Here is a 13,810-nt window from a genome sequence, read left to right on the forward strand (position 1 = left end):
GGGGGGACAGATCATACAGTTTCTATATTATGTGGCTTGTCATTCTACTGGCACAGAACTGATTTTCGCCTCAGAAAATGTCTCTTTCCTGAAACTCCAGCTGTCCTTCATTCATAAAGCAGCATTTTAATAAGGTGGTTGTTTACTAGGAAAACAATGCTAATGTTAATAATGAATCACTAACAATATAGCATATTCCTTATCGTAGATGGTCTACTTGTTGCCAAACAGCTGGAGGAAACGCGGGGGAAAATGCAATCGAGCATTTAAACATCATAGCTGGATGTTTCCAAACATAAGTATCCAGATGCTTAGCATTGTGGAGGTAATGTGTTTGATTGCTTGCCTTTTTCATATTTTATCCGGATCTTTTGATGTTCTGTGGATAGAGTCATGACTATTCATTTTCGGTATGCTGAGCAGTTTTCGCTCATCATGAATGGCGACAATAATGCTGAAGACCGGCAGAGGCCAAGCCTGGCAGAGATTGCTGGAGATGAGGGAGAAGAGGAATGAGACTCAGACTGTGGTTAAATGGGTCCCTCTCCTGGCTAATGTGTATGGAAGCATGTGCCTTTTAAACGGCATCAGCTGAATCAGGTTTCAAGCTTCAGTTAAGGGGAGTGTAGGAATTAAGAAGCTGGATGGAGGGTCAGATTCTCTTGTTTTCCTTGAGACCCAGAGGCTGAATAACCAGGCCCTTCTTCAGGATACTCACTGCCAAGAAAGAAAGCTAACTGATTCTATGCCCGTGAGGATACTGGCTTAACAAGAATCTGGTCCAGCTAAACTGTAGTAGAGTCGCTCCCTTCCTCAGACTGATGCCTCATCAGGCAAAATTAAAACTCTACAGTAAACAAGATGAAGTACTTTCTCTTTTTAGGATCTCAGAGTACCCAACCCAAATCAATTCATGCTTCCTACTGCAAACTTCTCCGACATCGGGTTATCGGTACTTATAATTAGAGTCATTGCCAAATGTTCCACTAAATTAAAATTCCTGCAAATTAATTATCTCATCAAAGGTGGCTCAGTTTCAGAACTGGATTCGTAGATCCTGGCACTAAAATAGACGCAACCTTCTAAGAGTGAAAGAAAAAAAAAATAGTCATTTACTGACATGTCCCTTCAGGAAACAATAACATTACAGATCATGTAGGAGCCAAGAATAGCCGGGGCATATTAATAACTCAGTCTGTTCCCTGATTTTATTCAAGATGACTGGTTAAAGAACACTGCACTGATGATGACTCCATGGCATGAGGAAGGATGTCATCATTAACATGTGGACCGTTTGGCATTTAGAACATTTCACGCATAAAGAGAACTCAACACAAGACTATTTACTGTGCTTTAGACAGATGGTTTAATGTTTCTTTAGCCTTCAGCCTATCAGGCCACCCATGGTTTTCTTCAGCCAAGGGCTCTTTAGAAATAATTGGTCTCTAGCAATTTTCTAACAAGACTGACTGCGATCTATTTCCCTAAATCTTTTTCCTACCCTTAACTATCCCTTACAGTGGTTTGTGGCTGACAAACCTCCCTGACTGACACTGATTCCTCACATATAAGTAATTACTGACATAAAAGGAGATGAAGGGGCTGAAATCTCATCATTAATGGTTTCTTTGCTACAGAAAAGCTATTTAGAAACGATTACTTCGGAAAACAGTTCTTCCCTGATTACACGTTGCCTGACCCTGGAGAAGCTGTTCCCCCAGAATCTTTCAATACAGGAATTGATAACCCCACGTAGATGGATAACTGTGAGTGGCAAAAGATGCATACAGGCGTTGGTTTAAAAATGGTAGAGAAGAGTAATTGTGTCTCTGTCTGAGGAATATGTAAATGTGTTTAGGAAGGGATACAGAGGCTGCAGATTCCCTGCTCCTGCCATCAAAGTGGAAATCACTCACACTGGAAAAGCAAGCGCGTGCATTCTTACAGTGCAAACGTCTGTAGGACTCTTGATCCCCTGCACTTCCCTGGCCACAGTTCAGTTTTCCAGGCCCTTCTGCCAGCTCTTTTAGGGAGCCACGTGACCCAAGGCCTGGAGACTCTACAGACTGGCCCAGAAGGATGGATGCTTGTTTGCACATTCTTCTCTATGTAACCTCCCCAGTAAGGTTCAGAAGAGGCAAGCTTAGGCCTGGAGCACAGAAAAGTGATGACACAGCAGAGAGGGTTTAGCGATCAGATGTATTTAGGAGGGCAAGTGTCTCCTGACTGCCTGCAGGAGAGTGTTTGTGGGACTGGAAGTCTCAGCGGGAACTTCTGATTGGCTTTTTTCTCTTTAAGGGACAAAGAAGTCTCATTGGAAGCTCAGATTTCCCGCTGACACTTAATGCTGGGCCTGACTGGAATCCTTGCTGGTTCTGTGGCTGCAGCTGGTGTCTGGGTTTTGCACTGCAACTGTCAACTTCCGCACCTATGAGGAAAAGGGGCCCACGGTACCGACATCGGTGGTCTGTCTGACCATGGCTTGTTTAATTCCCAGCTCTAAGTGCCAAGCCAGTTCTGTTTCATGAAGTTCAACAGCTCGCTGCTCCGAGTGCGCGAGGGCGACGGGCAGCTGACCGTCGGGGACGCGGGCCTGGACCGCGAGCGGCTGTGCGGCCAGGCACCACAGTGCGTGCTGGCCTTCGACGTGGTCAGCTTCTCGCAGGAGCAGTTCCGGCTGATACACGTGGAGGTGGAGGTGAGGGACATCAACGATCACGCGCCGCGCTTTCCCCGGGCCCAGATCCCCGTGGAGGTGTCCGAGGGCGCGGCTGTGGGCACGCGCATCCCGCTGGAGGTGCCGGTGGACGAGGATGTGGGAGCCAACGGGCTGCAGAGCGTGCTCCTGGCCGAGCCTCACAGCCCCTTCCGCGTGGAGCTGCAGACGCGCGCGGACGGCGCCCAGTGCGCGGACCTGGTGCTGCTGCAGGAGCTGGACCGCGAGAGCCAGGCCGCCTACAGCCTGGAGCTAGTGGCCCAGGACGGCGGCCGCCCGCCGCGCTCTGCCACTGCCGCCCTCAGCGTGCGAGTGCTGGACGCCAACGACCACAGCCCGGCCTTCCCGCAGGGCGCCGTGGCCGAGGTGGAGCTGGCGGAGGACGCGCCCGTGGGCTCCCTGCTGCTGGACCTGGACGCAGCCGACCCCGACGAGGGCCCCAACGGCGACGTGGTGTTTGCCTTCGGTGCCCGCACCCCTCCCGAGGCGCGCCGCCTCTTCCGCCTGGACCCGCGCTCGGGCCGCCTCACTCTGGCAGGACCCGTGGACTACGAGCGCCAGGACACCTATGAGCTAGACGTGCGGGCCCAGGACCGCGGTCCCGGGCCTCGGGCCTCCACCTGCAAAGTCATCGTGCGCATCCGCGACGTCAATGACAACGCTCCGGACATCACCATCACCCCGCTGGCCGCCCCGGGCGCGCCTGCCGCCTCTCCCTTCGCCGCCGCCGCCGCCGCCGCCGCCGCCGCTCTCGGGGGTGCGGACGCGACCTCGCCGACCGGACCTGGAACGCCGGAGGCCGGCGCCATCTCGCTGGTGCCAGAGGGGGCGGCGCGCGAGAGCCTGGTGGCGCTGGTCAGCACCTCGGACAGAGACTCGGGCGCCAATGGGCAGGTGCGCTGCGCCCTCTACGGGCACGAGCATTTCCGGCTGCAGCCGGCCTACGCGGGCAGCTACCTGGTGGTGACCGCGGCGTCCCTGGACCGCGAGCGCATCGCTGAGTACAACCTGACGCTGGTGGCCGAGGACAGAGGCGCGCCCCCTCTACGCACCGTGCGGCCCTACACGGTGCGCGTGAGCGACGAGAACGACAAAGCGCCACTCTTCACGCGACCAGTCTAAGACGTGTCAGTGAGGGAGGACAACCCGCCTGGCGCCTACTTGGGCCGCGAAGGCCAGGTCACCTACCGACTGCTGGAGGCCGAAGAGGGTCGCGCCCAGGACGCCGTGTCCCCCTACACCTCTGTGGACCCTATTACTGGGAAGCTGTGTGCACAACGGTGCTCTGATCGCAAGTAACTGGCTGAGCTGCAGCTGGGGCTGGAAGCTCTCGACGGCGGCTCTATGCAGCTCTGGGGCTGGGCCGTGGTGTGCCTGCATGTGGAGGACCAGAACGGGCACTCACTGGTCACACTGCCAGAACGGCTGGTCACACTGCCACTCTTCAATGGCTCAGCCCAGCTGCCTCTGCTTCAGGGCGGGCGGCTGGGCTACCTGGTGACCCAAATGCAGACGAAGGCCCCAACACAGAGCTAATTTCCACCGTAGCGGCGGCGGCCCCGCGGCTCTAGCGCCGCACCCGTTCACGGGTGAGCTGTCTTTTCAGGGCCGCTTGTCCCCACAGCCCACCAACCAGCTGACGGCGGTCGTCATGGTGCGGGACCGAGGCCAGTGGGGCTTTATCGCGCACCGCCACTTTGCTCCTAGTGCCCGCGGATTTGGCGCCACCTGGCGGAGAAGTGATGCTGGTGCCGCCTTCGCCGCCGCCGCCGCCAAAAGAGGGAGGGTAGGGACGCGCCTGGAGTCGAACAGCGCAGAGAGCAGGGCGACAGCCTGGCTTCCTTGTTGTCTTGGCAGGTGTTTTGGCTAGCGGCTGTGGCCTTCTGCTGGTGGCCATTGCCATCGAGACTTGTTCCAGCCAAGGCGAGGCTAGGACGCGGAAGAAGAAGCTCTGTGGGCATAGCTTGAGCAGGTACCACGCGAGGAGTGGCCAGGCTGGTCCAAGTCTCAGAGCGTCGGGGGCTGACTCTGGGGGCTTTGAGTTGAGGTTCTTCGTGGAGACACTGGCCCTTTCCGTTTACGCAGAGGCCCAGGAGGGCGAGGCTGCGGAGATTTCCCGGTCTGGGGGCAGTGGGGTGTTCTTGTGCTCCTCCCTTCGAAAGAGGAGCGGGATCCTGTGGGCCCTGGCAGAGCACCCCGGCAGTCTTAGGGTCCTCATGAACGTTTAGTCGATTTTCCTGCCCAGACGTTAGGAAAATTCAGAGCCTGATCTGATCTGGTCTGGGACTTCAAAGCACTGAGTTTTCCGGACTTTTTATTTTTTATTTGAGAGGAAAATTTCTTCACAGATGAAGGCAGAAGGAGGCATGGTGGTCATGTTTCGAGGAGGCCCACGTCTCTTTGTGCTGTTTTTGCCCCTGGTAACTTCCTTCTGGGTCCAGTTGGAACATCTTCGTCCCTCAGGGTTTAAATGCTATCTTCCTGAAGCACTCCAGAGGAGGGATATTGTGCCCTGTCTGGCAGCTTTGATATCTGAGCGTGAAAAATTAACTGCTGCTCTCACCCCTCTTTTTAAATAGGGTTCAGGCTCAGGTCCTTTCCATTTCCCATCCCTGTGTGGAGAGGGTAAATCTGCTGCGAGTTTGAGGTAATTTCAGAGTACGTTCGGCTCTAAGCGACGTGTTTGACGTTTTGTACATGTTTATGGATAACACAGTGAATCTGTCCTTTTCACTCCCAGTACACATTCAAATCCAGATGAATTTAGTGCGAAAGATAGCGGAAGAGGAGACAGTGAATCGAATGACAGCAGTTCTGACATCAGTATAGAGCGGGCTTCAAGAAAGCGTCTTTTCCGGTGATTGCAAAGCGAGAGGGTAAGTTCAAACCTGTGACTTTGAAGCTTTTCCTCACAAAGCCCTGATAATTCTGGATGCCTAAATGAATTAAAAACAAACAAACAGACAAGTGGTCTGGACTGTGCAGTCATAGAGGGGGTATGCCGAGTGCTACTGAACACAGCTAGCAATTTTTTTTTGAACACTTCTTTTTTAGCTGATTCTATGTATTTTGAATACTTTACGCTAACTGACTTATTTATTCCCCATAATAAATCCAGTAGGGTAGAGACTTGACCCAGTGTTGGAAGTAAGGTCTCAGCCCAGGATTCCAGCTATAGATTTCTTCCTCTTAATCATCCTATCTAAGTGGCCTCTATTAATGCAAACTATTAAAACACAAAAAATCAGAATATTTTGGTTAGTAATACTAAAATAATTTTGTACCACAGCACTAAGGAGAACTTCCCATACATGGGGATTTCAGAAGTGGATAGCATATGAATAGGTAAATTTTTTTTATAGGTCAGGATGCCATTTGCTGGGAACATATGACTTTGTGGTTTTCTTCGGCCATGCTTTGTAGAATCTTGCACCCACACAACACCATGCTATTCAGTCTAACTCCTGTCATGTCTGGGAATTTCGTTTTAGGTCAAAATCTCTCTAATGGTGTCTAGTTCTATGGGGGAAAGTTGATTATGGACTTGGTGTTAGTTTCCGTGGAAGTGAGCACTAGATCTTTTAGTCCTTCAAAGCAGATACCTTACTCTCAAAGATGCGTCCTAATGGTATGTCCTCCCGATTCATATATTTCTTCACGTTATGGATATTTTCGCCCTATGTTTGGTTCCCTCAACATTTTTTTTTTTTAAACAAGATGACTTCTAGACGCATCTACATCCTGGTCCCCCTCTGAATGTTCTCTGGTGTGTAAATATCTTTCCTAAAATGAGACCCTTAGAGTTGAATACAGAACCATAGAACCAGCCTCTCTCCAGAGCTCCAAACTAATATTCCCAGTTGTTTACTCAATGTCTCCATTTGGGTAACCGGTAAACATGCTACATGTTCAAAACGGAAGTCTTGATTTCTGTTCTACAAATTTGTTCTTTCTCTAACGTGTGTGCCTCAGTAAATGACAACTCTGTTCACTTGATTTCTTGCCCTGGCCAAAGTCCTTGTGTCATTCTTGATTTGTGTCTTCTCCCACTCAATTTCCAGTCCATCAGCAAATCTGATTAGATTTACTTCGAAAATATATTCCCAATCTGGGCTTTTCTCACCACCTTCTTTGCTGCTATCCTCCCCAGGCACGATCATCTCTTGCCTGGACTGTGTTTCCATGCTTCCCCTCCTGCAGTCTGTTTTCCAAATCATATCACGTAATTGAACTCTCCAAAGATTTCTCACTTAAAATGAAAGCCAAAAATTCTTATCATGGCATCCCAATTACTACTGTTGTGTAACAAAATGTAACTCAAAATGTAGCAGTTCGAAACAACAATTTTATTATGCTCATGGATTCAGTGGATCATTTTGGACATCTCAAGGTTTAGACACATGTCTGGCATGTGGATTAGGATTATTCAGGGTCTAAGATTGCTTACTTGGGCATGGGAAGAGGGGCTACATGTGCCCTTTACATGTGGTTCGATTTTCTGACACCATGGCAGTCATAGGCAAGCATGAATGTTCCTCCAAATAAGATAGAAGTCACATCCTCTTTTATAACTCAGTCTCTGAAATGACATTGTCATTTATGTTCTACCGGTCCAAGCAGTCTTAAACCCACCCAGATTCAAAGGGAAAGGGAAGAGTCCCCCATCTCTACACTGAAAAGTTATTAAAGAATTTTGGGGCCATGTTTGTAAATGAGCCACACGTGGCCCATAAAGTCTTGTATTATCTGGCCCCTGGTTGCTTCTTCCAAATGATTTATTACTCTTCTGCTTGATAATTTGGGTCATTATATTGGCTCTCTTGATTCGTTCTTGAACAAACCAAACATATTTCATCTCAGACCTCAGAGTCTTGTGATTCCTTCTGCTTGGTATGCTCTTTCTCAAGATATCCATATTGTTTGCATCCTTCCTTCATTTATGCCTGTGTTCAAATGTCTCTTTTCTCAAAGATTTTCCATACCTCAAGCTGTCTCCCCCAGCTGTCACTCTCCACCCTGCTTTATTTTCCTTCATGCCATTTATCACTGCCTGACATTACTTTATGTATTTGTTTATTATTTGTTCTGTATTCCATGTTGAATCATCAAACCTCAAATATGTACTTAAAAAATGAATGAGTGAATGAATGAATGAATGAAAGGTATAGTCTAACTTGCTTATACGTTGCAACTGTATGACCATTTCTTATGATCATATTGCGTTTTAGACTAGGCTAAAACTGCTGGTGTTTTTTTTAGAAGTTCCATTGTGTTGCTTTCCTTTCTAGAATATTTTAGTGTCATCTCAAAGCTTGAAGGTTTTATAGCAAGTTTATCTTTTCAGATCATTTAATGTTAAATCGTCCTTTTCAAACAAAGATCAAATTCCTGGAGCTCCTAGTGTTTATTCTCTGTTTAGAGAATTACCAGCTTATTCTTTCCGTAACACAGTTTCCTCCTCGTAGTAGTAGGCAGGCTCTCTGAATCCCTTGGTAGCTCCAGGTGCTGCTGTGGCCAACTCAATGCATTCAATGTGGGAGGGTCTAGTCACTTGGTAATAACAACCACATTTCCTCTTATACTCAACAGCAATGTTTTATTTACTTATTTATTAAACAGTTACACAACACTTACTATGTGCCAAGAACTGTGCTAGGTGCTCCATAAATATTAACTCACTTAATCCTCATAATAATGCTTTTAAGCAGGTACCCTCACTTAAGCTCATTTTGCATAGGGGGAAACTGAGGTGTAGAGTTGTTAGAGTATTTTGATCAAAACCACCCAGCTGTAAGGGCAGAGGTGGGTTTTCCATTCTGGGAGTCTGGCTCCAGAGTTCATGCTTTTAATGTTCTGCTGTAGTGTATTTTCAGTGGGTTTTTAAATACTTACTTTATGGGTCTTCTAAAGATTTAGGGCTGATTTACATTCCTTGGGATGTTTCTGTCTTTGGCTTTAAGTGAGATGTTCTGATTTATGGCTTGGTTTATACTCCAGCTCTCTGCTGCATTTTCTTGTAAAACGTTTAGTGGGATTATTGAAAGGGTGACACATGGGTGATGGCAAGATAATTGAATTAGAAGTTGATAGCTTGGGTTAAGACATTTAGTGAAGTTATTTTTATTAATTTTTCATCTCATTCTTAATAGTTAATGCAGAGAATAAATGGATTAATAAATACACTGATATTCTTCAGAAATTTACTTTATATATTTATTTATTTTCTTACAAGTTTTTATTTAAATTCTGGTTAGTTAACATACAGTATAATATTAGTTTCACGTGTAAGATTTAGTGATTCATCATTTACATACAACACCACATTACAGGTGCCCTCATTTTTTTTAATGTTTATTTTTGAGAGATAGAGAGAGTGAGCTGGGGAGGGGCAGAGAGAGAGAGAAAGAGAGAGGGAGAAAGGGTCCGAATCAGGCTCTGTGCTGACAGCAGAGAGCCCCATGTGGGGATAGAACTCACAAGCCATGAGATCAAGACCTGAGCTGAAGCCGGATACTCAAGCAGTGAGCCACCTGAGGAGCCCCACAAGTGCCCTCCTAAACACGCATCACCCATTTAACCCATCTCACCCCCAACTCCCTCCAGCAACCCTCAGTTTGTTCTCTATAGTTGAGAGTGTGCTTTATGATTTGCCTCTCTCTTACTTTTATTCTTCCTAGGTTCATCTGTTTTGTTTCTTAAATTCCACATATGAGTGAAATCAAATATTTGTCTTTCTTTGACGTATTTCACTTAGCATAATACACTCTAGCTTCATCCATGTCATTGCAAATGGCTATAGTTTTCTTTTTGATGGCTGAGTAATATTCCATTCATTGTGTGTGTGTGTGTGTGTGTGTGTGTGTGTGTGTGTGCATATATATGTATATATATATATGCCACATCTTCTTTATCCATTCATCAGTAGATGGACATTTGGGCTCTTTCCATAATTTGGCTATTGTTGATAGTGCTGCTATAAACATCAGGGTGCATGTATCCCTTCAAATCAGTATTTTTGTATCCTTTGGGTAAATACCTAGTAGTGCAATTGCTGGATCGTAGGTTAGTTCTATTTTTAACTTTCTGAGGAACCTCCATACTGTTTTCCAGAGTGGCTGCACCAGTTTGCATTCCCACTAACAGTGCAAGAGGGTTCCCCTTTGTCCACATCCTCACCAACACCTATTGAGACACTTCAGTTTAGATTGTCATTTTTACCATTCCTCCCACCAAAGCTATCTTAGAAATTCCAGCAAACTATTTAATTTAGCTGCTTGAATTTTATTTCCATTTCATTTCATCAGTGTACCAGCAGGTGGAGGTACAGGTCATTGACAGAAGATCCAAAGGAAGAAAAATAAATACATAAACGACTAAAAAACTAGTCCCTGAACAACTGAATATTGTTTGCATTTTGAAGCATATTGCCAAATAGCATTCTGACTTTTTAAATATTTCACACGATTCCATTTTATTTCCAAGTTGCTTCCGATCATTCGGAATGAAAAACATTCAGGGATCCTGAAAGATTCATCAAGGAATCTCAAAGCAGCAGGACTTTCATCACCTCATGAAAATAGCCATGGGATTGCACTTTCTTCAAGTATCTTTTACCCTCACATTCCCCAGCTGAGAAATATGAATTTCCAACCAGTCTACTCAGAACTCAAAAGAGGTTATTTTCGAGCCTGTGAATCCCAAAGCGAAGGGTTGCAAAGTGTGTATGGCAGAGTTCAAACCTGCAAGCCAGCCCTGTCGCCTCCCCCTATCCTCAGACAGAATGATGAATTAAATCACCCTTCAGTGGATGAATCACCTTCACATACTTCAGAAATCGCCACTTCACCCTGAAATGCTGCAACTCATATAGACAGTTATATTTTGGGAATATACACATTTATGTTTCTGTCAAGTATTTATAAGCCAAGTTGCATACACGAGCCTCCTACTTTTGATAGACATTGCCCTAAATTATGTGAACAGTCGATGTCAGAGCACGTGATGCTTTTTATATAATCCAGGATATTTTGCCAAAAAGTCTTAGATATAAGACCCCGATATAATAAGTGAACGTGTATTTTATATTCTAAGATCATTTGTGGATTTAAATGAAATCTTCAGTCTAGCTGTACGTTGATGTTTGGGTATTTGCAATTCTACTGGGAACACAATTTAACTTGGAATGACTTTAGGCTGGATTCAGAATCTGGACCCCAGCCGTAACCACAGCTTTCTCTCCCGACGGGAAGAAAGAAGAAGCAGCATTGGGGTGAAGGCGAAAGTTCAGGCAGCACTGGGGTGGGGAACCCAAATAATATCTCTAGCCTGAATCAGAGGTGGTTGCTGAGTGCTTAATGGGCAGAACAGTGGCAGATTCTGATAGTGTGTGAAAATCAAATGCAGGTGGCTGGTCATGTCGTGCTCCTGGGCATTCAACCCATTCATCACAGCAGCTCACTCAGAGGTGGGGCTGCAGGGAGCAGCAGTGGGGAGGAGTAGAGAGAGTCTTCAGACCTCAGCCACCTGGGTTACTATTCCCAGCAGGACTGGGACAGGAGACGGGGGGGGGGGTGCAGAAGGAAGGATTGGACCCAAAATGCAGTGACATGCAGGCTACCTGAGCAGCTGGGCCTCATGAGTGACTGACCAGATTGGAGGGGCAGCCAAGCTGGATGATGGGATGGAAACAGCTGGATTGTGTCTTCTTTTCTTTAAGATTGGCTCAGACTGTGGGAAGGATTGAGTCTGCAAGGACAGGACACTGATGTCTCCCCAAGTGGAAGAGTCTGGGTCCATCAAGATCCGATGGGCATGAACTGTATTCCCAATACAATAACCACTAGCCACATGCGGCTGCTTAAATTTAAATGAATGAAAACTCCATGCAATGAAAAATTCAGTTCCTTGGTCACATTAGCCACATTTCAGTTGCTGAATACCACACATGGCTAGTGGCTACAGTATGGGACAGAGCAGCTATAAAACATTCCATCATCACTATTCTACCGAACAGCGCTGATGTGGAAGAAGAAGCAGGCCAGAGGACCCCCTCCATGGGCTGGGGCTGTTGAAGGCAGCCAGTGACCCACAATGCTTGCTTAGCACACATATGGGAGACTGCGTGTTCTCTTTTCTCCATGCTCACACTTCCCTGGTCAGCGACAGTCTTTTATTGGTTCATATCAATATTTCAAAATGGATTGACACATTATATTATTTATTAGAAAATATTTGAAAAATGTCTAAAGACAAGAATTCCCAATAGTTACAAGGTTTCCCGTATGCCTGGGGATTTTCTGAAGGCTCCTGTGCCATTCTAAGCTAGCACCTCAAGTTTATAGTCCTCATGGCCAGTCCTATAACCTTAGGGATTTTGCAGCAATATTCGTGATAAAACCAAGCCACTCATACTCCTCAGCTCTCCCAAGAAACAATGCAGCAGTTTTTAAGACCAGTAATTCATTTTGTAGCTATGGTCAGGCAAGAAGCTACTAAGTACTCTAAACTCCTCTGGTCACTGGCCTCCCATAGAAAATCACTGCTGTAGAAATGTATAACAATTTAGTTATACATTACATTATACTGGTTTGCAAGTCCAGTAGGGTCTTTAGAATCAGAGTGCTATTCCAAGTATCAGATTTCCAGAATGGGGGGTCTAGGCCCCAGAGAAACTGCAGCTAACGAGAACATACCTAGCTTTACCTGAGACACGCCTTTCAAATAAAATACACTTACCTTTTGGGTTATGTTGAATAATACTTCAACTTCATTAGAGTGATTTGTTATGGAAGTGAATTCTGTGTGAAACGTCGTTTCTAGAAGCCAAGAATCTAAAACTTTGACTCAAGTTTATAAACGGAGGATTAGATGGATTTGTTTTTCTTAAAACCAGGTTCACATGGTTTTGGAATGATCGCTTCTACCTTAATTATGATTCCTCAAGCAGTTTTCCTGACTTTTATGACGGCATTCTCAGTGACAGACAGTAATTGGAAACATGAATCAAATACTTACTGCATACAAAGCTCTTTGGTAAGTGCTCTATGTGAATTATTGTACTTATACCTCATAACCATCCTGGGAAATAGTGATATTATTATCCCCATTTCAGAGATGAGGAAATGGAGGTTTAGAGAGGATAATTTGTCTGAGGTCATACGGTAAGTGAAAGAATTGTGATGTAACATTAAAGCGCATGAATTTTAGGTTGACAGCTGGATGACATTATGTATGCACATACTTATGTGACCACTACTCGGATCAATGGAACATTTCCGGCTCCCCTGAAGGCTCCTTCATGCATCTTGCCAGGCAATGACTCTTCTCAAAGTAACCACTATTCAAACTCTTTCACCATCTGTGAATTTTCCTTGTGCTTGAACTTCAGAGAAACAGAATCATGCAGTATGTCCTCTTCGGTGCCCAACTCAGCCTTATGTCCATGAGCTTTCGTACATACATCCGTGCTGTGTGTTCTAGGCGTTCGTTCTTTCTCGCTGCTGTGTGGTATTTCATTTGTGAACTTGCCACAATTTAGTTATCCATTCTACCATTGGTGAACATTAGGGTGATTCCAAGTTTTTAGCTTTTGTGAATAGTGAATTAAATTACACGTTTTTTTAGGGTAGACATAAACCCTTATTTCAACAGAAATAAGGCCTTCTAACCAGAAATAGAATTGTTACCTCAAAGGGTGATGGATTTAGGATTTAAACCTCAGGTTTTCTGAGTCCACTGTTCTCCATTGTGCAACACCCACTACCTCATTAACAGCTAATATTGACTGAGAACTCTCTATGTGCTAGATACTCTGATAAGCTCTATTTTTCTAAGCAGGTGCTTGATCAATTGAGAACTTTCTATAAGCTTTACTAATAACAGCAAGGGAAGTTTTATATTTGTTCAACAAATAAGACAGTCTTTTAAATTATCATTAAATAGCTGATGTATTACAGTGTATGTGGAATGCTTAGTAGCTTCTCTTTGAAAAGACCATAATAATATCCATCTTTGACAGACTTGTTTTGCTCATTGAAATGTATACAGTAGAAGCAGAGTTAGCAATTGATTGTTCATTTGCTTGTACACCGTAAT

General features: G+C 45.6%; 1 protein-coding gene and 1 long non-coding RNA gene across 2 annotated transcripts; both read left to right on the forward strand.

Annotated features, from left to right (window-relative positions):
* The first annotated feature begins 285 nt into the window (after window positions 1–285).
* LOC122241915 (protocadherin-8-like) lies at window positions 286–4,944 on the forward strand. The gene is given in 4 exon segments (XM_042998349.1): window positions 286–325; window positions 2,498–4,213; window positions 4,323–4,464; window positions 4,574–4,944. Coding segments are annotated over 3 exon segments (2,202 nt in total). The 5' UTR covers window positions 286–325; window positions 2,498–2,524.
* Window positions 4,945–5,294: 350 nt separating this feature from the next.
* LOC122230967 lies at window positions 5,295–12,722 on the forward strand. Its single transcript, XR_006208026.1, has 3 exons — window positions 5,295–5,363; window positions 5,457–5,592; window positions 12,609–12,722. It is a non-coding gene; the product is annotated as an uncharacterized LOC122230967 (long non-coding RNA).
* The last annotated feature ends 1,088 nt before the right edge of the window (window positions 12,723–13,810 follow it).

The sequence above is a fragment of the Panthera tigris genome, chromosome A1 (assembly GCF_018350195.1).
Source record: "Panthera tigris isolate Pti1 chromosome A1, P.tigris_Pti1_mat1.1, whole genome shotgun sequence".
NCBI classification, from domain to species: Eukaryota; Metazoa; Chordata; class Mammalia; order Carnivora; family Felidae; genus Panthera; species Panthera tigris.